Below are 22,845 nucleotides of genomic sequence, written 5' to 3' on the forward strand. Positions count from 1 at the left end.
TTGAGGGAAATAAAATTGAAAGGGCCAGGAAAACAAAACCACAAAAGGGGCGAAGCGACCTGGGAATAAGAAAAAAAAAAAAAAAACCGATGAACATTTTTTACCGTTTTAACCACCCCCTTTTTGTTACTCCCTTTGGAGACATTTAAAATACGCAAGATGGGAAAAATCGGGGGGGTTTTCAAAAAATTTCCTGAAATGGCACAAACATCATATAGAATAAGTGAAGAACCCTGGATGGGGGGGGAAAACTGGGTCATTTTTTTTTTTTTTTTAACATCCGCCAAACCAACGTGAGAGAGACTTCCAAACCTTTTGGCAGTTACTCCATGTTAATAATGATGTCCCGCAGGTTATCCGAGACGTAACTGTAAATGGCGTCGTATTCGCTGTAGAGCCTTTTTAGCTCCTCCTTGGAGTCGTCCTTCCGTTTCTGTAACGCCTTAATTTCTTGGCACTTCTCTTCCTGCGAGGGGGTGGTTTAAGCGGCGCACGTGTATACTCACGTGTATGCGGAGAACAGCGTGTGGCCGCGAGCTTTGCGCGATGCAAGTGGATAATACGTTGCCGACAACACGTTGGCGCGACACTTTGTCACTCACTTCGATCATTAACGAATCGGGCAGCTCCTCTATGCAAGAGTCTATCATTTTTAAAATCAAGTTCATTCGTTCCACTCGGTCTAGGATTTCTTCCCGCAAGGGGGTTTCAAAATAGGGTTTGACGAAATACTTTTTGGGGGGTCCTTCCTCCACGGAGCGTTGCGTCTGCTCGTCGTCTGTTCCCTTTCTGTCCATCGTATCCACGTTTGATTGTCCATCCGATAAACCGCCTGACTCTGTGTACGACTCATCGCCCGTTTCTTCGCTTGACGAGTCCTTCGATTCGTCTGTTTGGCCATCCTTCACTGGGTCGCCGTCCCCCGTGGAGTTGTCCGGCGTGTTGTTTTCCTCCTGTGCTTCCTCTTTTTCTTCTTCTTTAACTTCTTCTTTAGCTTCCTCTTTCAGTTTCTCTTTGACTTCCGCTTTGACTTCCTCTTCAAGCTCCCCCTTCACCTCCGCCTGTACTTCTTCCACCGCTTCCTCATTCTCCTGCGCCTCCCGCTCAATGTCGGCGGCCCTTTCCTTTAGCAAGTTCACAAAGTAGGCATATTCACTCTCCTCCTCCGGAACAACTTCCAGCTCCTTGGGATCCCCTTGGTAGGATAAATTGCTCAGCACGTCCTTCAAGTGGAACGAAAAAGCCGCATGGTGAAATGTGTGCGTGTAAAGTGTTGCACGCAAAAAATGGCTGATCAGTGTAGACGCAATTTTGACTGCACGGTTTAGGCGAACTTGTGAATACGCCTCTTTATCTGCTGTGCATGCGAGTTGATGTGCATATTTCAGTCGATGTCCAGGCGCTCAGTGGATCGCTGAGCGGCAACTCAGTCACAACTGAGCCGAAACTGAGAGGCCACTTGGGGACATTCTCGTGCCTTTTCACACTCTCTCAAACTAACGACGACGGAGTAGAGGCAGTTGTTCAGCAAATTCTGCAGCTTCTTAATCGGGTCATTCGACTGTGGTGATTTAAAATTGTTAATCATTTCGGAGATTGCGAAACGGGCGTGGTGATCCTCCTATTTTGGCAATATCAACCTATTGCTACACGATGGAGGGAGTGTCCCGGCAAAAGGTGGAAGGGATGCATTAAAAAAAAAAAAAAGAAAAAAGTCACATAAGATATCGTTTAAACTAAAAAAAAAGTTCTCTTCAAAAAATGTAGTTCCTCTTAACGGAAAGGGGTTTTAAAAAAAAATAAAATAAAAAAAGAAGCATTCACAAAAAAGAAACAATGGAACAATGAAAGGAACGAAAAGGCAGTGGAGAAAAAAAAATAATTTACGTATTCTTCAAATTGACAATTTAAAGAACATAACGTGGGCGGCAAACTCAATTGGAAGAAAAAGGGCACACCCGCAGTGTATATACAAATGTACACCATGCGGACTAAACAATTGGCCCTTTTTCTCAAAAAGAAGCAAAAGAAACACGCGACGGCAGGGACAAAACATAACACTCGAGGAAATTAAAAAAAAAAAAAAAAAAACCATTTTTTAAACAAGTGGAGAGTATATATTATACTAAAAAAAAAAAAAAAAAAATTCATTAAGCGATTAACCGCATTAAACGCATTAAAAGAAGGGATTCTAAGGGCTACGTAAAAAAAAAGGCATTCAATCTAGATTACATAAAAAAGCTTCAGGAAAAAAGCCGCATCAGCTGCGCCCGTCTACGATCTGAGCAATTTCAGCGCCTGATACGGGATACACAAAATAGATGATAAAAAGGAAAAAAAAAATTTCTTTGGATATATAGACATTTTTAAATATACAAAAATAAACAGAAATAAAAAGGGGAGGTATTTAAACAACTTAATATTGTTCCAAATTAAGGGAGCTTCCAGAAAAAAAAAAAAACAGACAACTGTTCGGATGGTGATTATTTCACGGTTTCAAACTCAAGAATGCTGCTACGCGGATGTTATTGCCTTCATCGAGTTGGTTAAAATGTTCATAGCTAACGTGACCTGCAAAAAGGGAAGCGTAATCGTGAAATGAGGGGGGGCGTCAGGTACGCAACTGCCTACCGGCATCGGTGATGGTGCACAAGGAGGAATAATTCCACATGCAAACGCACTGCCGCTGAAACTTCTTCCATTCGGGGGATGCGCTCCCAGAAGTGGATGCGACGTTCGCTAAAAGGGGAGCACATTCCTACCCATGTACACACAGGTGTATACATACGAGTATGCCCATGCTTGCCTCAGCTCCCCTTACATTTTTACTTTTGTTCTTATCGGGGTGAACCCTCAGCGCCAGGGCGCGGTAACTTTTTCGTACTTTCCTTTTTAACTCCTTGTCACATAACTCCATTTTGGAAAATTTCTTGATCTGCGCAAGGACATAAAAAAAAAAAAAAAGGGGGGGGGGAAATAATGACTACGCAGGTTCACACATCCAATTGTGAAAAAAAATAAACACTTGCATGGTTCCTCTCATCCATATGTACGTACTTTTTCACACCAGCGAACTGCCGCGGGACATACCTGGAGAACTTTCCACGGGTCGTTGGCGTTCCTTATAATCCTCTCAACTGAAGAGTGAAAAAAAAGCGATACGCATGCGTTGTTCAGCTGGGTGAGTATACCGATCTGAACATGGGAGTGTGGGGATAAAGCTAATGTATACACACACGCGAAGGGGGTTTCTCTTAGGTCTGCTTAAAATCGTCACTACCATCATCGGTGCATTCTGCTCCGGTCTTCTCGCTACTGTCTGGCAAGGCTGCACGGGGGAAAAAAAGTCATTGGGGGGAAATGGCTAGTTAGCTAGCTAAAATGTATACACATGTGCATATATATATATATATTTTCTTTTTTCCTTGTCCACATATAAGGGCGCAGTTATTACCATTCTCCGGATGGACGAGACAAAACATTTTGGCCTGTAAAAATAGGTCCCTCTGCTTTTCCATAGTGTCCAACTCTTTGAGGCGAAAGAACTCAGTCGCATAGTTTTTCTCATGCGTGTTCTTACACTCGAACAGGCAATAATCATGCGGGCACCACAAATTGTGCATAATGTGAAAGAGCGACAGGTTAAATTCGTGTTGTTTATCGCATTTGTACGCGTACAAAACGCTTTGAACGTCTGGACGGATAAAGTTTATGCCTACTAGCGTTCCCTTGTACTTGGTGCCGTGAGATATGAGCAGCTTAAAAAATTTCCTGCACGATTTGCAGTATTTGGACGGCGCATCGAGCATTCGTAAGCAGGAAGTTTGCACATTTGCGGCATCGCTGGCATAGCCTCGGTTGGTCCCACTTCCCTTTTGTTGGCCCTGTGTACATTTGTAAAACTTGCAGTAGAAGTCCTTCACCTTTTTTTCTTCCCTCTTCTCCATGCCGCTAAAATTATTGTTGTAATTCAGCTTTATCTTGTTCGCCTCCTCCGCACTAAAAATCTTTTTAAACGACGCGTTCTTTACACTGTCACTTTTTTCTCCACTCGTGCGATTTGCGCTACTTTGTTTATTTTTTATGCCCACACCCGTGATTGCTATGCTGTTCCTTTTGAGGCTAATTTTACCATCTTTCCGTTTCACTGCAAGGGGGATTTTCAAAAAATTGTAGGTGCTACTCCCACCTGCGTCCTCCCCCTTATTGTACCCCTGCACCAAATTGTTGTTTCCCGTCTTGCTACTTTTTGGCCCATTTTCACCTGAACGGCAAGGTACATTTTGATCTCCGTCCAAAAGGATAACATCGTCATTTTCTTCTGCCTTATTAACTTTGATTTTTTTTTTATTTTTCTCCAAATTGTTGCCACTGCTGCAGTTGTTCGATGGCTTTGAAATGATATCCCTTGGTCTTTTACTAAAGTTCAGTATTTGCTCTTTTAAAAGATGAGGAGGGAACTTATGTTTATGTCCTTTTTTATCTGTACGTTCAGTGTTCATATAGAAATTGTTCCTTTCAGTATTCATCATATAAATGTAACTTTTTAAGATTTGTTGCTGGTTCCTCTTAACAGAGGTTTTTACGTTTCTGTGTGCGGGAATCTGTATCGACATGATGTTCTTCATTTTGTTATTTTTTTTTTTCATTCGCTTGGAAAGAGTACTTTACCAGAGATTTAATGGTTGGTTCGGTTTTTCTTGTCGCTCCTGTTCCTCCCAGTGGGTGTCCGGGCATGGCGCATTTCGCACAGATGCCTTGTCTTATAGCGCTTATGCTCCTTAGTATGGTGTGTTTTGTGATAGGGGTGAGGAAGATGCTTTTCAGTGGGAAACTCTTCCTCTCACTTCCGCTCTCTTTGCTGGGGCTACTCGGTTGGGTAATCCTCACGTGGTGGTTCATTCCCCCCCATTTGAGGGGAGCACCCTGATGGGGGAGTTGCACTCCATTGGGGATCAAACTACTCAATCCATCTAGGGTCACACTTTTTGCCTGACTTTGATCGTCCCTTTCGTGGCCCATCTTTTCCTCTCTCACAACATGATCAGCGTCCCCCTGTCCCCCTTCAGAATTAATACTCCCTTTCATCTTCTCCGTTTCGAACTCTGCTTTGACATTAGTCGTGTTTCCTGTCAATTGGTTCCTTTTTAAGTGTTTTTGACCCTTTTGTGTAATTGAGAGTTTATCATTTGGGGGCTAGGTTGAACCACGTTGCTCGGTCATTATTATTTTTGTTTTTTTTTCAAAAATGGTAGGGGAAATAAAAAGAGAGAAAGCATATCGGTAGTATTTTATATTATATAGATAAGTATAGCATATGTATTTTTTTCTTTTTTTTTTTTTAATTTTGTTTTTGCTAATTAGGAGGGAAAAAAAAAGCAACTTGCCGCTTGGGGTTCCTCTAAGAAACTGGTTACGGAAGGGCGGGTGAATATAGAAGGAGTTTGTAACCCCCTCGCGGTTTCTTAAGCATGTGAAAATTATGCACAGAAGGGTTAAATTTGATGGATCCTGTGCCCGTTTTTCCTCTTTTATATTTTTTGTGATTTTTTCTTTTATCCTCCTCGCTTGCAGACTGTTAAACGTTACCAGCTGCGTGAATTAACAAGGGAATGTTTTTTTTCTTTAAGCGAGTTAGCGCTACGTAACGCTCGTACGAATCTTATTTTTTTTCCAAATGGGTTAGCACAATACGGAGCACCTTTTGAATTTTACTTTTTTTAAATGGGTGTGTCACATGTCGTTACTGAGATCAGCTGTGGAGCAGATGTTGCAAGTGTGCATCCCCATGAGGAGAGCTTCATTTCAAATCGGACGCTGTGCACATTCGCGTGACGTGCATGAGAAATTACGTTGTGCATGGGAAAATGAATTGTGCGTCCACGGTGCGGAGTCCCATTTGACGCGCATATGTGCATGTGTAGGGTATGCATACCTTCTTCCGGGAAAGACGCCTCCTTCGCATGGTTTCCGCATATTACACAGCAAGGAAGAAGTTGTGAGTTATTTTTTCTCATTCGTTTTTCGATTCTTAAAAATTATCCAGACGGAAGCATCGCAAATGTATACATTTAGGTCTACACAATTTGCTGCGCACGCAAAAGGGGGGCCCAAAATGCGGAATTTTTTTTTTTTTTATAACTTTTTAGCAGTTAGCCAAATTTTTGTGAAGCTTAAAAAGTTCGCATCTTCTATTATCCCATAGGGATGACGCGGTTAACAACCATTTGGCTGACGAGGTTTATGCAACGGGGGGAGAGCACGAGGGGTGGTGTTACACAAACTCGTTGAGATGTTTCGTTCCCTATGGTATGTGGTAGCTCCATTCGGGTTCCTTTCCCACGAAGGTGTCGTCTTTTTATGTTTCACAGAAATGGTGAAACGGATTGTTACCATATTCCGCCCAGCACCGGGGCTTCGTAAGGGAATGCGGCAGACAGAGTGGTCCATCACCTCAGGAGGTCTTCTTCCAACTCCAGTATGCACAAACACCTCCATGCCGCTTACCACGTTACGGAAGTGCTCTTAAGTGGGGCACAGAGAGCACCCAAAATTAAGTAACTCATAGAAAGGAAAGCGTGCACTTAGATAATTATATAACTGTATGTACGTCCCCACAGGGGGGTCCATTTTTCCGGAGTTTTCCAATTAAGCTTACGTAACTTCTCCTTTGCCTTTCTGAGGAAAACAAAAACGGCTGGCAGATTTGAAACAATTTCGTAAAACGGGAAAGATCAGTAGAATGTGATCCCCTTTTTTTTTGGTTCACATAAGAATTTTCCCTTCGCAGCAGGCGGGGAGTTAATGACACGGCGCCACAAATAAAAAATAAATTCCAATGGGCCATGCGGAATACCTCCCCCGCCCACGTCAGCTGCTCAAAAAAAAGGGTGGAACCTGATTCATGCCATTTTGTTCCGCTTACATTTTTTCCCACTTTTATGCGCCACATTTTTCTTTATTCCCCGTTGTGCGTGACAAGCAGGTAAGTGAGATCCGCCCATAATAAGGCATCCCCCTAGTGTACCCCGGCGTTGTTCCCTTCGATGACGACTTGTAGCGCTCTTTGTGTATACATTTCCTTAACGAACTGGCAGAAGTTATCCAAATGGGTTCCTTCCGTAAAGGCGCGGCCAACCCATAAGTCGGCAGCAAGTACACAGGGACCCACGTTTCGGTGCGAAAGAAAAATCGCATCGCAAAAAAAAGAAAAAATAAGCCTCTCTGTGTTGTATGCACGTGAGATGATTAACCTTTCGCATACGTATTGTGCGATACCTCCAACTGGGTTTCTTCACGTGGGAAAATTGTTTTTTAAGAAAGGCTTTGTCAAGCGGCAAAAATATTGCTTTGCCCGATCCCCGGCCTCAGTGTAGGCTCGTCGCGAGGGACGATACGCTTTTTTATCCTTATCGCGAGATACGTGCAACTCAGGTGAGAAAAAAAAATTTGCATCTTTCAAAAAATAAAAATAAGCAAAACGAAAAGGTTGAAACCCGCAAAACAGCGCAAAATTGATAAGAAAAAATTAAAATACGCGTCACCAAAAAGTGCAGAAAAAGATTCTCGAGCACAGAAAGAGTATATAAACTGCTACTTGCGAAGAAACGAATATTCTTCATTGCAAAGTTTGTAGAAAAAAGCCAGAATTAATTTTTTATAAACCATTTTGAGGCATAAAAAGAAAAAAAAAGAACAGAAAACAAATATTCGACCAATCAATGCATACCAACGGAACATAGTTTCCTCATTTCTCACTTCCTAATTAACTGCTCTTCTCCCCCCTGCGCAGTTCCATCTGCTTTATAAACTCCAGTCGAAAAAAAAAATAGCCCGCCAAAAATGTCACTACAAGTGATAGACCAAAACGATTTCCAGCACATACTGAGAATCTTGAATACCAACGTTGATGGCAAGGAAAAGGTCACCATTGCCTTAACAGCCATAAAAGGAATTGGGAAGAGAATGGCCACTGTCATTTGCAAGCAGGCCAATGTGGACTCGACCAAGAGAGCAGGAGAACTCACCACGGAGGAGATAAATAACGTAAGTGAGAGGGGACCGTGATATTCGAAGTGGGATATGCAGCAATTCCCCCAGTTGATCTTGGACCCCGTGGATTTACTTATCGCATGTGCCTACTATGTAGCACGCCAGCGAATCTTTCTTTCCATCATCCCTGTTGCGCTCTTCTGTTATGTACTTCCCTTGCAACGCGCACATGCGTGCGAAGTAGTATGTGCGCTTAACACACATATGCATGCCTCCAACCATATGGTGACCTCTTCTCCTCACCCGTCTGCCCCGCTTAACAGATTGTGCACATCATGAATGCCCCATCGCAATTCAAGATTCCCGATTGGTTCTTAAACCGAAGGAAGGATGTAAAGGAAGGAAAAAATCTGCACGTCATCGCCAACCAGCTGGACTCCTACCTACGTGAAGACTTGGAAAGAATGAAAAAAATCAGACTGCACAGAGGTCTACGTCACCACTGGGGACTGAGAGTTCGTGGTCAACATACCAAGACCACTGGACGAAGAGGAAGAACTGTTGGTGTGTCCAAAAAGAAGGGGGCGTGAATGAATTAGCAGCTAGCCATTTTGCATTTTTCTTTTTTTTTTTTTTTTTTACCTAACATATTCTGTGTGCATGTTTTTTTTTTTAATACATATTGCATGAACGGTTCATATAATTTTGGTAAAAAAAAAAAAAGAAAAAAAAGACGAAAACAACTGCTTATGTTGTTGTTATGCATATTTATATGGCTGAACTAATTAAGCAGAGACCGAAGCCCCGTGGCGGGCGTATTTAAAACCGCCTTAAGTCAACTTTTACGATTAAGTTAGTGCATACGTGGTGGAGGAATTCTGTTAATGCCTGTTGAGGATACCACATTGTTGTACTTCCTCATCGTCCCCCGTCCCCCATAACCTTATTGGGGTAATCCTACTCTCCAGCACCGGTAACAGTGCTAACACAAGGTATGTGTATTGTAAGGATGGCCATCGTGCCGCCATTTCCCAATGTTCCAAAGATACGGCTATAAAAATTAATCGAAACTACACGGTTCATGGGGAGCTTTGTACACAGTAAAAATTTACCCCGGCTAATTAAATTATGCGCTATCGCGAATCCCTTTTGGTGGGGCGGTCCATAAATTTCGCATACACATGTAGGTGGACGTTGTAGGGGTTGCAAAGCTGTCTGCCCCGCTTCTTGCGCACAAATTTACGAAAAAATTGAAAGGAGCATATTGAGGTGGTACCTTCCCAACTTAAATGTTCCATTTAAGAATTATTTTTTAAATGGAGGAACAATAAAATAGGATAACGTTAAATTTGCTGTTTTTTTTTTTTGCTAACCCTTTTTTTTTGCGTAACAAACTACGTTGTCTTGCCAATGCAGGGTTGCGCTTCGGCTAATGGGCCGGGTAGGATGAAGGCAGAGGTGCAGTAACTGGGGCCAAGATGCGTAGTTGATAAATAAATTGTCACTTTGAAATAAAGGACAACCTCGAAAAAATGCTGCGCACGTGTGTCGCATGTGAATTACAGGCGCGTCAAGCGGATGAGGCAAATTTGCAAAGGCGTGCAATTTAATATATTCTGTGCCAAGGCTTCTATCATTTGGGTTATCCCTCAACAGTTTCGCCCTATTTTGGGAGAGCCAATTTCTTCTGCACCATTTCAGCCATGTGTAGTCACCACCTTTGATTTCTCGTAAGCAACACTCCGTTTTGCGTAAAAAGGGGTGGCAACAAATTGTTTTAAAATATGCTAAAATCTTAAGTATGAGGAAAGCATCCCCCTTGGTGCAAACATTCCTCCTTAACAGGGACACAAACTGTGTATCACAAAGTTGTTCACTCCATTTTGTTGCTCCTTACTACATCGGGTGGATAACAAAAAAGAGAAAGAAGAAAGAAAAGAAAAACATCTGTTTAAATTTCCCCCCCTTTGGGCATAATAACGCAGAGCAGTTTGCCACACAAATTAGGGGTGAAGATGGACCCCAGCGTAGGAAAAACCCCGTCAGGGAAGGAGAAAACAGAAAAAGAACAGCCAAAAAGGGAAGAAGTGGAAGGGGTGGACATTCTGAAGCATTGCCACAATGAGTTCAAAATGGACATTTCTTTCTTCACAAAATTGTACGAACAGAAAATTGAAATTTACAAGCGTCGATGTGAGTATATCAATCTGCTTTCGAGTAGCAACGTGCATAGAATGAATGTGAGGGTGAATCATCCCCACCTGCCGGATTCTTCGGAGCCGCTTCTGTTTGAGTATCCCTACGTCAGTTGCAGCGTGGTAGAAATTGATAGGAATTCTTTCCCCCATGTCGAGGGAGAAAGCGGTCAAACTGCAGCAGAGAGTATGACCTGTGAGGAAGTGGCAGAAAGGGAAAACGTTACTTCATGCAACACTGTTCCGAGTGGAGTAAGTGATGGAGCTGAGGAGTTCTCCGTGATGTGCACAACCAGGAGGGAAGATATGAAAAATACACAGGGGAAGGATACCAAGGCAAAGCAAAGGAACACGTTTTCAAAGAAATATCGGGGCATTTTACTAAACTTCAACACCCTGGAGGAATTTTTAACCACGAAAAGGGGAACACACATTAATTACACAATGAGCAATTTGAGGAAGTACTTGAAGAGAGCTAGCCATATGAACAATGGCCTCGACGATGGAACAATGAAAGACAACATCTATGAAGATTCCTTCTGGATATATAAACCAAATGAGATAAACTACTTTGAAAAAATAAACACATATTTAATTTTAACCTTTTTTGATCTTAAAGATTTTCTGTGCTACTACAGCTTGGCCAACCCGGTGGTGAATCCGCGTGTCCATTTTAAGATGATACAACCCAGTGAGCGATTATATTTTTTTATCGACCCTGAGGTGATGTACCTAGATTCGAGAAAGAACTACATCAACGTGGGAGATCTGCTGTACTTGTCTCACCAAATTGAGACATTCTTTGACGGGAATAAATTGTTCGTGGACTCTGGGGCATTTCTTCTGTTAAAGTTTGATGCGGAGGAGTTGTCCTTACGGAATCCTCACCTGTATATGAAAATGTACCAGAGGAGTTTGCACCGTTTAGGAGTCTGCCATAAACTTGGAGAGGAGAGGAAGGAAGAAATAGCGTTTGCCTCGTTGGGCTCCTTCAAGGATGTGTGCGAATATCTCTCAGGCATTCGCGAGAAGCACCCTCAAGGGAGTAACCTCTGTATGTGTGCTTGTTCAGATAACCCAGTGGAGCGGTTAAGAGACACCCGTTCATGCGATTGTAAATGCCACTTCGACGATCCGAAGATGAAATGTGACAGCCCCTATCACGTGCTGCGCCGTTATGCTGGGCTCACCGTCCTACCGTTAAGCTGCTTAGGCGAACTCAAAGAAGATCTACAAAATTTGAAGGAGAAGAAGTTAAAATACGTTATGGAAGACTTTTTCCACCTGTACATCTGCCTTGTGGATCCAAATTGCGTCTTCACGTCCCTGGGTTGGGACTTTCGAAATCTGCTATATTGTCTGTCCTTAAAATACGAGTTGTACGATTTCGAGATCGAGTTGCTTGTCTTTAGGGATTTCTCTTTACTGTCCGAGGAAGTCGTGTGCAAGTCGTTGTCCACTCATTTGTTATGGAAATATCCCTATTCGAAAGGAAGTCCCACTGCCACCATCCCTGGGATGTCCAATGCGCATGTGCCCCCTGTGAAGAGCGCTCAGTGCACCATGGTGTCTAAGATGGTTACTCGAGATTATGATGCCATGCAAGTGGGGGAGGAACGTGAGTGGATTGGGAAAAGGGAAGAATCTTACATGGAAGGGAAAACATTTCACCACAGGGGGGGGGAAATACACTTCTCCGGGGAAACACACCTCGCCGGGGAAACACACCTCTCCGCGAGGAAAGACCAACTGGTGAAGTACCTGCTAAATTCGTCAGTTTTTAAAATAAGGGTCCCAAGCAGGGGCGACCTTGGGGAAGCGGCTACAGGGGGAGTTGCTGCGATCGAAACTGCTGCTTGCGTGGATGCCGCCCCCATCCTCTGCGCGCCCGGGTGGAAGCGGCGCGTGGGGGCAAACGGCGACAGCACCATCCACAAAGTTAGCCTGCGCAACTTTCTCAACCGAGACGTGGTGCAGAGAATAGCCCTCGAGCAGCATGTAAAGCTAATAAAGTGGAATCTCCTCAAAGATCTAAACGAGGAAAAAATAACCTCATTGAAGGTCCTAATCCTAGGCATGGGCACAGTAGGGTGTAATGTCGCAAGGACGTGTGTAACCTGGGGAATAAAACACTTAACCCTCGTTGATAATTCTGTCGTAAAACCTTCGAACGTAGGTAGGCAGTCCCTCTACACCACAGATGACATAGAAGATGAGTGTAAAATGCCAGTGCACAAAGTAGTCGCTGCGAAGAGGCGTTTATTAAAAATTGCCCCAGATCTGAAGATTCAGGCGAAGCTGATTGATATTCCTATGCCTGGGCATTCGAGCTACGTCTCCAACGGACGCATAGGTAAGACGAAGGAAACAATCGCCGATTTAGATAATTTGATATCCAATCATGATATCGTTTTTTTGGCAACTGATTCGAAGGAATCAAGGTACTTCCCCAGTTTGCTAATTGCGGAGAAGCAGTATAACTGTATGAGGGAGTTGCAAAATGGACAGAAATGGGAAGAGCAGCAGAGGGAGACCACCCTCCCCACGGTGGATTCTACTAACTCCGTGGAATCTACCAACCCTGTGGATTGTGCTAACCCCGTGGACTGTACAAACCCCATGCACTTCGATCCCCCTAGTGACTACCATAGCGATCTCTACATGTCCTTATCCAAGGAGAATAACCTGACGGACGAAGCCATCCATGAGAGGCAAACCTTTTACAACAATATTCTGACGAATGTAATGCAACTAGCCAAAATGCCCCCCCTGGGAATTACAATCGCGTTAGGATTCGAATCGCTACACATAATTAGACACCCCTACTTATATTTTAAGGGTGGGTGCTTCTACTGTAACGATTTGCACTCTCCAGAGAACTCCTCATTTGGCCAACCATTTGACGAGAAGTGCACTGTGAGTAGAGGAGGACTAAGTAGCATCAGTGGTGGGCTATCTGTAGAGTTATTAATTTCCCTAACGCAACACCCGCTACATTTTTTTGCACCTCACACGAATAAAGATCAGTATGTGTACGGCTGCGACATGCACATGGATGGAAGGAGGGATCCTTCCAGGGAGCAGACAGGAAGGGTGAAGAACAGAGCTGCTTCAAATTCTCTGGTTTCTTGCTTGGGAGCCACACCTCACATTTTGTCCCTCAATTTGGCCGAATTCACGATGAGGAAAATGTATTGCAGTGCCTTCGACCGATGCATGTGTTGCTCGGAGAAGGTCATTTTGCGCTACCAGGCATGCCCGGAGGTGTTCGTCGAAAATGTAGGCACGGAGCGGCGTCTATTTAGCAGTCATGTTGTTCTGTTTCATTTGAGTCGCCTGTTGCCCAGTTTGTTGCACATTTTGTTAGCCCATTCTGTTGCAAATCTTTTTGCCCATTTTGTTACCTCCCCCCCTCCCGCAGGTCATCCGCGACAGCAGCGTCCTCGAGAGGATCACGGGCATCGACGAGCTCAGGGAGAAGGAAAGCGATGTGATCATGTTGGACTGACTTCGGTCAGAGCGCCTGTGGAGAATTCATGGGCACGCCCTTCAATTCTGTTTCCTATGTATCTGAATTTTTCTGTGCGGCACATTGGTTTCCCACCCCTCTGCGTGGTATGAGGACCTCTTTAATTTGTATCTTTTTTGTCCCATTTTGTGATATGCGTCCGAGCAGTCACCGATGCAGTGCATCACCGTTGTGTATTCTTTTCTGCACGGGGGGGTTCTTCATCTGTTCAATATTTCTTCCTCTGCTATGTGCGTCTTTGCTTCTTTTTTTTTTTTCTTTTTCATTCCGCAGCACAAACAGAGTGGCCATGCCCCTCCAACTGATGTCCCCTTTTTTGTGGAGAGGCCAAACACACCCCCTCCACTCCAGCCAAGTACGCAACAACATGAAGCAGTTTCCAAAAGGTGTAAATTATTTTTCTCGTTAAGAGACTTTCACAAAGAGGAACGTGGTGGAAGAGAAACACATTTTGCTGTGTAGTCCCTGCGGGGGGAAGTATCCTTTTTTTAGGAACCACTTCCGACGAAATGGAAGTAGCATTGTATGTTACTCCCACCCACGTGGGGCGGGGGTAGTGGGGTGCTATGAGATGTTGTCATAAAATGGGGTGTGAGTGGATCTCCAGTAAAGGCATCCCCCAAGGCAGTGTGACGGGATCATACTATAATGAGCCTTCCCCTTTTTGCCTTAGCAAAGCGGCATCTCAGCCCTGCTACGTACCGTTGTGGCGACCACACGTAAGCTGCCTCTACAAGGTTCAGCACCACTTCGAATGGAACGACATAATTTCTGTAAGAGGGCCAAACTGTTTAGCTGTGCAGCAGGGGAAATTCCCTTGTTTCTGTTGACCATATAAAGCCACACAAGAGCGCGTGCAAAGGGGGTGCAAAACGGGGTGCATGCCTCAGGCTATGTGTGATGCTATGCCACGTGGGTGATCTCACTGCGGCTGTTCGCGGAAACGGATTTGAGAACCCACTCTTAGTTGCGTACAAGTCGAGGAAAAAAAAAAAAAAGAAATAGTCAAAAGGGATAGGAATGAGAATAGCATCACCGATAGGAAGCGAAATCGCGACAGATTCTTACCAAGCGAATGGTCCTACTTGAAATCACCCCTGCGTGTAACCCATGTATATGCGTGCTTGCCCATGTTTATCCGCGCTGCCCCTGTTTATGCCTGCATGCCCTTGTGTACAATTCACCTCCAACCGAAGGCGTGAATGCGAAGAACGGTTATGAGTCTTTGCGTTCTTCTCACGAACACGTGCAACAATTTTAACGCCCCCCTGTTGTATAAGCCAACTGCAAGGAGCGCCGGCAACGTTGCTCACTCGAATGACGCGCAGAGGAGACGGCACGGTCGCAATGATCTTCAGGTCACGAGAAAGAACCCCCTATACATCAACCAACTGTTCAAAAGCAGTATCTGCAGCTGGAAGAGGAGGACGATTAAGGTGAGCAAACTGGCATCCCACAGAATGGCATCCACCACCAGCGTTGATAAATCCCAGGGGGACCTCTTGCAGAAATTAAAGCAAAATTTGGTCATCGGGGAGAACCCAGCGTTTATCCAGGAGAGGCTAACTAAGTACAATCATTTGAAGGAGAAGAAGCGAATCGAAAGGGAGGAGCTACTCAAGAGTGACGCAAAATTGACGAGAAGCATAAATGTGCAGCTTCTTGATGGGTCGGTGAAGGTGGGACAGTGCAATGTGACGACCCCGTTTCAGATTGCCAGCTCCATTTCGAAGAGGCTGGCGGAGGACTCCATCGTGGCGCGCGTGACATACGTGGAGAAGGTGGACCTGGAGCTCTGCGACATAGAGGAGGAGCAAGAAGGAGGGGAAGCGAACGAAGCGAACGAAGCGGAGGGAGCGAAGGATGACACCGTGAGTTGCAGCGCCGAACAGGGCGGCGAAACGGCCCTCCTGTGGGACATGAACGTGCCACTGCTCGGAAGCTGCAAAATTGAGTTCCTCACCTTGGAGCACGAGGAGGCGAAGAAGACCTTCTGGCACTCCTCCGCACACATCCTAGGCAGCAGCTTGGAGAAGCTCTTCGGAGGCTACCTCACCATCGGACCCCCCCTCAAGGAAGGCTTCTACTACGATATATACCTACGCGAATTTTCCATAACGAATGAACACTACAAAAAAATAGAAGACGAATTTAACAAGCTGATAAAAGAAAACGCAGAGTTTGAGAAACTCATCTGTACGAAAGACGAAGTGATGGATCTGTTTCAATATAATCCCTTCAAGTTAGAATTGATCAGATCGAAAATACCAGAAAATAAAAAAACCTCCGTGTATAGGTGTGGGAATTTTATCGACCTCTGTCTAGGACCACATATAAAAAGCACAGGGAAGGCAAAAGCATTCAAGGTGTTAAAAAACTCAGCTGCCTACTGGTTAGGAAATAAAAACAATGAAAGTTTACAGCGAATTTATGGCATCACTTTTCAGAAAAAAACGGAATTAAATGAATATTTAACCTTCTTGGAAGAAGCAAAAAAAAGAGATCATCGTAATGTAGGCAAAAAATTGCATTTCTTTTTTTTCGACAAAGATACCTCCCCAGGGTCATGCTTCTGGTTACCTCATGGAGCAAAGATATACAATAAATTAATCGATTTTGTTAGAAGAGAATATAGAATAAGGTCCTACGACGAAGTGATCACCCCGAATGTTTTCAGTTGTGATCTGTGGAAGACCTCGGGACATTACCAAAATTACAAAGATTGTATGTTCATTTTTAATGTAGAACAGAAAGAGTGGGGAATGAAGCCTATGAACTGTCCTGGACATTGTGTCATGTTTAAGCAGTTAAATACGTCATACAGGTCATTACCGATCAGATTAGCTGACTTTGGGGTTCTACACAGGAATGAAATCTCTGGTAGTTTGAGTGGCCTTACTAGAGTACGCAGATTTCAACAGGATGACTCGCACATTTTTTGTACTTTTGAGCAGATAAAGGAGGAAGTGTTAAGCACTCTTCATTTCATATTTTTCATTTATGACCTATTTGGATTTAAATACGAATTGTTCTTATCCACGAGACCGAAGAAGTTTATTGGGAATATCTCCACTTGGGATTTTGCGGAGCAGGCTTTAAAGGACGCTCTCAATTCAGCCAATATCACGTGGAAACTCAACGAAGGAGATGGAGCTTTTTATGGCCCCAAAATTGATATACTACTCAGGGACAGCATTAACCGAACCCATCAGTGCGGCACCATCCAGCTGGACTTCCAGCTTCCCTCCCGATTCAACCTCCAGTACAAGAACAGGGACTTTGGGGCACTCAACGAGGAAAGCGGCACGGCCAAGCGGGACGAGGAAGTAGCGGAAAGGGTGGAAGTAGCTGATGGAAATCCTCCCCACAATCAGAACACACCTTCCGACCTCACCGTGGATACGGCAGAGCAGCTCAAAAGGGGCTTCGATCGACCAGTTATTATCCACAGAGCTATCCTCGGCTCCGTGGAAAGGTTCGTCGCCATTCTGATAGAGCACACGGCTGGAAAGCTGCCCTTCTGGATCTCTCCCAGGCAAGCCATCGTCCTCCCCGTAAGTGACAAATTTAATGATTACGCCAATTACGTGTACCAAACGCTCAACAATCACTTCTTCGATGTGGAGATTGACACCTCACTGAACACGCTGAACAAGAAAATACGGGAAGCGCAACTCAACCAGTTTAACTTCATTCTTGTCGTGGGGGAGAAGGAGCTAACGACCAACACGGTGACTGTGCGAAACAGGGACGACCAGAACAACCACGAGGTGTGCTCCCTGGAGGAGCTCATCGCTCGTTTCAGGAAGCTCCTCGAGGTCAACTCGATGCCCTTCAACCAGGTGAAGCCCTTCAGCCAGTGGGAGCCTCTCCAGTGAAGCGCACTTACGCTGTTAAGCGGTTACTCTGTTAAGCGGTCACTCTGTTAAGCGGTCACTCTGTTAAGCCGAGCTTCTAGCGGGACTATTTAATTCGCCCCTATCGTGTAGACCTTTAACATCCCTGTCTACTTGCCGCCTGCTCACCCATTTTTGCATCTTCCCAGCGGCTGACCTTCCCACCCATTTCATTTGTTCCCCTCCCCCCCCCACACACCCTTCACACACGTGGGCATAAGTTATGCCTCCTCGGGGGAAGCTGTGTCAGAAAAGGCACATGTGGATACAAGGGGCACAACGCAGGATGCCCAATCGGTGTGTCTCACATCCCCCCTTTTTATACACCATGCCTATGTGAACCCTCACGTGAACGAATTTATTTTTAGAAAAACAAAAAAAGTTAAAAATGTTTAAATTGTTGATCGTGACAAATGTGAAATGGGACAAATGCGGACCGGTGCGCGTGCACGTTGTCGGCCGACCGGTTTGTTCGTCCCCAAGAGGGGTTGGCGTCAGAGGAGGTGCTGACTCCCCCCCTTGCCAAGTAAAACCATGAGGGAAAAAAAAACAAGAAATAGACGCAGAAATGGACGCAAGAAAATGAAGAGAGCTTCCCCTCGGGGGATAAAAAAAGGGGACGCGTTTCGGTGGCCCCCTTTTTCCCAGTTCGCTTCCCTCACCCCCCGTTGACGGTTATCCTTTTCGGTGCGATTGCTTCTCCTTTGGGGGCGCGCACCCAGCCGTGTCAACCCTGCTCGTACATGCGCATCTCCTCCATCACCTGATCGCTGTATGTACAGCTCAGGAACTTCATGTTGTAATACATATGGCCCATCTTTGCAAACTTGTCGACATCGATTTTTAGATTATTCTGTTTGTGATAACTCAGCATTTTCAGGAGGAATTCCTTCCGCTTCATCCACTGCCCGGTGGACTCCCATTCCTTTCTCGTGTTTGCGTCTACGAGCACTTTTTTTTCTTCTTCGGGCATATTCGGGTCGTCTAGAAATGGCTCCGTCGAGTGATCCATGGGGTTTCCGAATTGGAGGAACTACCGACTCGGTCCGTCGCTAAACTGGTGACGTGGTACTATTATACTGGGTACCTTTCAAAGGTGCTGCTGCTGTTGTGAGATGTGGATGCCTCTGCACAAGTGATCATTAGTCGACGGGAATTACACCAATATGGAGTGGAGCAGCGCAACAAAGGTTATATCTCTTCCGTTATAAACCTGTTTTTTTTCTTTTTTTTTTCTATATCCCTTTTTTCTTTATTTCTCAAATCCGTTCATTTCCCCTCGAAAGGTCAACAGTTCTGCTTTGACTGTGTTTTGTATCACTATAGATGTTTTGGCAACTCAGTAAGATGGCTCATCAGTTGATCGGAACTTTTTTTTTTTTAAACAATGGTGGCCAAGCGGAATATGACTTTTTGGATAGCCACTTGTAGCTGACTTTTTCTTTTTTTTTTTTTTTTTTTTTTTTATTTTTTTCAAAATTGTTGCCAAACAGGGCGAAACGAAATATGGACGTGGCTTTTTTAAACGGAGAGTTACGCATGCGGATAAACGAAGCTGTACCTCCCAATTTTTTACTTCCTAAATGGGAAAAAAATACCAATGTGGAGAACTTGTCACTTCTGTGACCCCTAAAGAGGAGGAGAAGTTTTCCACCCTTGTGAAGAGCTTCAAGCAGGGTGCACATAATGGTATACCACCCCAGGATTTTTCCACCTTTTTTTAAAAATGCCTGCGCGGCGTGCGCCACATATATGCAGAGTTTACCAAATGAACTACCATTTTGCGCATCCATACGAAACACACTGATGGAGGAAGGAGCGCAGCGTTGTATAGGTGTAGATCCCTAAGAGGGGAAAGAAGGGGGGATGGCGAACATGTCGCTGGAAATGTTTGAAGGGAGTCTCTTATCTGTTCATTTCACTTTTTGCCAGGGGAGCAGCAATTAAGGGAACTTAGCCTCCTTCCGTGCAAGTAGGTATACATTCGCTGCTACCCATCTGTACGTATCCTTTCATATGCACTTTTGCCCGCTCGCCAGCCCAGCGCAGAATACAGCTGCCCTTCCCCCGCAAATGATACCCAGTTGGACATTTTGAAAAATCCCCCCTGCAATGTTTCTCATCCTCCCAATTTTAAAAGGATCAGGACTGCATTTTAGAACGGGGGACGACCGTGATGTGTATGGAGGAAAAATGGCACAAATGAAAGCCAAATTAAAAAGCATTTCCAAACGTTCGGCCAACGTGTGTGTAAGTTTTACTTCACATACAGGCACAAAGAGGGGGGAAGCAATCGGGACGCGGGAAATTTTCGCATTTTAAAGGAGCATTGAAGGCAGGAAAAACGGGGCGAAAATATGCAGCTAAATGGATACAACAGCGCAGCAGCGTCGGCGCGAAGGAGAGATCTTTTTTTCTTCTTCCCTTCCGCGGGGGTTCCATCGGCCTAACCCCAACTCCCTTTCCAACGAATTGAAGCTCTTACTTTTACGGAGTCGGGGGAGAAACCGAATTGAAAGAAGAATCAACAAAAATTATCACCAATGGTAAAAAGAAACAAAGGGAAACAAAAAAAAAAAACAAAAAAAAAAAAAGAGCGTGCAACTTGGTGAGCTCATAAAAAGAACGACCATCAGGTATACACACACGTTACGCTGACTGGCACTAAATTGTAGATCGTGTCGGAGTGTTTGTCCCTTAAGTGCAAAAAAAAAAAAAAAAGCGGAACAAGAAAAATAAGTAGAACACGCTACGTGAACAGAACAAAACAATGTCCCGAACGACATCCAATTTGCGAAGCGCTCCTCAAATGTCACATATGCAATGCTTGTCAAACGAATAATTAGTCACCACGCACAGGTGTGTACGCCTAAGTGGAGTGAATTTTTTTTTTTTTTCTAACTTCACAAACTGTCGTTCGAAGTTGTTTCTGAAAAAATAATCGCCACCGCTGTTTCTGTGCGCAACGCGAGATTGCTAAGGTGTAAGTGGTGTGCGCGTGTTTATTTCTCTTCCTATCCTTGTGACCGTCCATTCGGTACTTCCTTGTTTACCCCTTTGTTTGCCATTTTGGCTGTCATTTGTTCACACCCAAGCGTACACACACTGGCCGCATGCATAAAAGAAGAAATTAATTTTCTTACCGACACTGCGACAAAAGGTGAATTCATGCTGGAAAAGATATAACGGAAGAATTGTCGAACGGATTAGGGAAGTGTGCACTTCGCAGAAACCTGCGTTTGTTTTTCGAAACAGCAGATAAGAGGCAATTTTTGGCCGCACCTTAGGACCACCCGAAAGAAAGGCAAAAACAGGTTATATTATATTTTCAGAACAGTTCAGGCGAAAGTGAAACTGAGAGTGCATGTAAGTTGCACAGGCGTGAGTCCACTCACGTAAGGGAGTGCGTCAGTCCGCACTGAAGTCCACACATGAATCGACACAGGAATTCACACACCAATCTACCGACGCATCCCCCAGGGCATCCACCGAAGGTTCCCCCCGCGCTTCGCTCCACAGGCTGACAACATGGACACCCTAAGCACAGCGCCGGACGAGCCACGAACCGATGAAAAGCCATTTATGGAAGAAGCAAAAGCGGCAGGGGTGATCAGCCCCCCCGAAGTTAGCCCGAAGGCACCGCAAATGCTTCCCTCAGCAGAAAGAGTAAACGCGGTTGAGCGAATTAATGTAGCAGGAATGGGGAGCCTAGAGGAAAAAGTTATCTCGCCTGACATGGCCGCCTTAGATGGTCATATGAATATGCCTGCAAATATGGCCAATAGTCCAGCCCCTTCTATGGCCAATTCCATAGGGATGACGAACGACATTGCAGAAGTATCAACCGCCAGTGATAGAGTCAACCCATGGGACCAAATGATGAACCTAATAAGTGGCGCCACAACAAGGCCAGTTTCAACCCCTGAAAAGGCAGAGGAGGTACAGTCTGAAGCGGTCGAAAAAGTTAATGAAAACCAGAGCAAAGGAGATACAGAAAATATGAAACGAGAAATACAAATGGTGAGTGATGATGTGAACACAGCATATAATGAAGATGTGTCCAAGGGGTTTCTTTCACCACCTGCATTCCACTTAACAGAAATTATGCACAATGAGAGATGCTTCAAAAGAACAAAAGGTCATATCACAGTTGAGATAAATGGAGACATTTGCATACATGGAGGAATTGTACAGAATAAATGTGTTAATAATTTTATAAGGTATGTGCCTGGCATCAATTTATTTGAAAAAATCCGATTAAATTCGGAAGATATTTCTCCTCGAGCATTTCACTCAGGCAATGTTATTTCGGAAGATAACAAAAAGGGCATTATTATCTTTGGAGGAATAAATGAAAATGATGAAATACTTGATGAAACGTTTAAATTTGATTTCCAAGCAAAGAAATGGGAACCAGTGGGGAGCCTTGCAAAACCATGTGGCAGATATAAACACGCTTCCATCAATTTTAATGATGCCATATTCATTCATGGTGGTCTAAATGGAAACAATGCTGTCTTGTCCGACTTGTGGTGCTTTTCTGGGGGCGCTTGGAAGGAAATTACTCAGATAGATAAGTTTCCCGAAGGTAGATATGGACACAGTTTAATCTTTTCCATGTATGGAACTGCAAAACTTCTTTTTCTCTTTGGTGGAAATAGGAAAGGCTTCAATGGGGCTCTCGCGGACACGTGGATTTTTAACCTCAACACGTTTAGGTGGATGGAAATCCCCAACACCTCGGGGCCCAAGCCCTGTCCACGATGGGGGTAAGGATGAGAGAGGAGAAATGAGGAAGGCGAAAAAAGAAAGAAGGAAAAAGGAAAGAGAAAAGAGAAAAAAAAAAAAGAAAAAAAAAGCGGCAAAATGGCTAGCTGTGACGGAAATAGCCTGAACGGGTCATAAAAAAGTGGCATACTGCATTAGCCTATGCATATGACGTGCGCATTTACACACGTACAGTTGCACACATTTATGTACCCACACGTGCACCTCCCCTCTCCGCTTTCGCGCAGGCACTCCGCGCAACTCTTCGACAACGAGTGGATGATCATATACGGAGGAATCACAAACGGGTGGATCGATAACTACGCTCTGTCCGGTAGGTGCCCCAAGATGGTCGCGGTTTATGTCGCACACCGCACACACATCAGCTGGTTCTCATCACGTCTGTTGTGCCAACCCTTAACGTTACACTCACTGTTATGTTCGCCTCATCCCTGCTGCCCCCCCC

At 44.6% G+C, this 22,845-nt stretch overlaps 8 protein-coding genes across 8 annotated transcripts in view; 4 read left to right on the forward strand and 4 right to left on the reverse strand.

The window, feature by feature from the left end:
* Positions 1-322: 322 nt before the first annotated feature.
* On the reverse strand, positions 323-1,588 carry C922_04117 (hypothetical protein; the record flags this gene model as incomplete). The annotated part of the gene is made up of 3 exons (XM_008819702.1): positions 323-466; positions 603-1,223; positions 1,502-1,588. 3 exons carry the CDS (start codon positions 1,586-1,588, stop codon positions 323-325), a joined length of 852 nt encoding a protein of 283 aa, XP_008817924.1.
* Positions 1,589-2,514: 926 nt separating this feature from the next.
* Positions 2,515-4,628, reverse strand: C922_04118 (hypothetical protein; the record flags this gene model as incomplete). The annotated part of the gene is made up of 5 exons (XM_008819703.1): positions 2,515-2,571; positions 2,822-2,935; positions 3,091-3,137; positions 3,281-3,328; positions 3,455-4,628. The coding sequence occupies 5 exons, from the start codon at positions 4,626-4,628 to the stop codon at positions 2,515-2,517; spliced, it is 1,440 nt and encodes a 479-aa protein (XP_008817925.1).
* A 4-nt stretch (positions 4,629-4,632) lies between these two features.
* C922_04119 (hypothetical protein) lies at positions 4,633-5,088 on the reverse strand (the record flags this gene model as incomplete). The annotated part of the gene is made up of 1 exon (XM_008819704.1): positions 4,633-5,088. One exon carries the CDS (start codon positions 5,086-5,088, stop codon positions 4,633-4,635), a length of 456 nt encoding a protein of 151 aa, XP_008817926.1.
* A 2,754-nt stretch (positions 5,089-7,842) lies between these two features.
* On the forward strand, positions 7,843-8,582 carry C922_04120 (30S ribosomal protein S13p/S18e; the record flags this gene model as incomplete). The annotated part of the gene is made up of 2 exons (XM_008819705.1): positions 7,843-8,046; positions 8,316-8,582. 2 exons carry the CDS (start codon positions 7,843-7,845, stop codon positions 8,580-8,582), a joined length of 471 nt encoding a protein of 156 aa, XP_008817927.1.
* Positions 8,583-10,007: 1,425 nt separating this feature from the next.
* Positions 10,008-13,695, forward strand: C922_04121 (hypothetical protein; the record flags this gene model as incomplete). The annotated part of the gene is made up of 2 exons (XM_008819706.1): positions 10,008-13,466; positions 13,609-13,695. The coding sequence occupies 2 exons, from the start codon at positions 10,008-10,010 to the stop codon at positions 13,693-13,695; spliced, it is 3,546 nt and encodes a 1,181-aa protein (XP_008817928.1).
* Positions 13,696-14,933: 1,238 nt separating this feature from the next.
* On the forward strand, positions 14,934-17,594 carry C922_04122 (threonyl-tRNA synthetase; the record flags this gene model as incomplete). Its single annotated transcript, XM_008819707.1, has 1 exon — positions 14,934-17,594. One exon carries the CDS (start codon positions 14,934-14,936, stop codon positions 17,592-17,594), a length of 2,661 nt encoding a protein of 886 aa, XP_008817929.1.
* Positions 17,595-18,339: 745 nt separating this feature from the next.
* On the reverse strand, positions 18,340-18,624 carry C922_04123 (hypothetical protein; the record flags this gene model as incomplete). Its single annotated transcript, XM_008819708.1, has 1 exon — positions 18,340-18,624. One exon carries the CDS (start codon positions 18,622-18,624, stop codon positions 18,340-18,342), a length of 285 nt encoding a protein of 94 aa, XP_008817930.1.
* Positions 18,625-21,140: 2,516 nt separating this feature from the next.
* The window catches only part of C922_04124 (hypothetical protein), a gene marked incomplete at both ends in the record, with an annotated part of 2,503 nt that continues 798 nt past the window's right edge, over positions 21,141-22,845 (forward strand). The window contains 2 exons of the mRNA XM_008819709.1: positions 21,141-22,381; positions 22,628-22,713. Of these exons, the coding sequence (XP_008817931.1) occupies positions 21,141-22,381; positions 22,628-22,713 (1,327 nt within the window). The remainder of the gene's footprint in view (positions 22,382-22,627; positions 22,714-22,845) is intronic.

Source organism: Plasmodium inui, assembly GCF_000524495.1.
Source record: "Plasmodium inui San Antonio 1 unplaced genomic scaffold supercont1.20, whole genome shotgun sequence".
In the NCBI taxonomy this organism is placed as follows: domain Eukaryota; phylum Apicomplexa; class Aconoidasida; order Haemosporida; family Plasmodiidae; genus Plasmodium; species Plasmodium inui.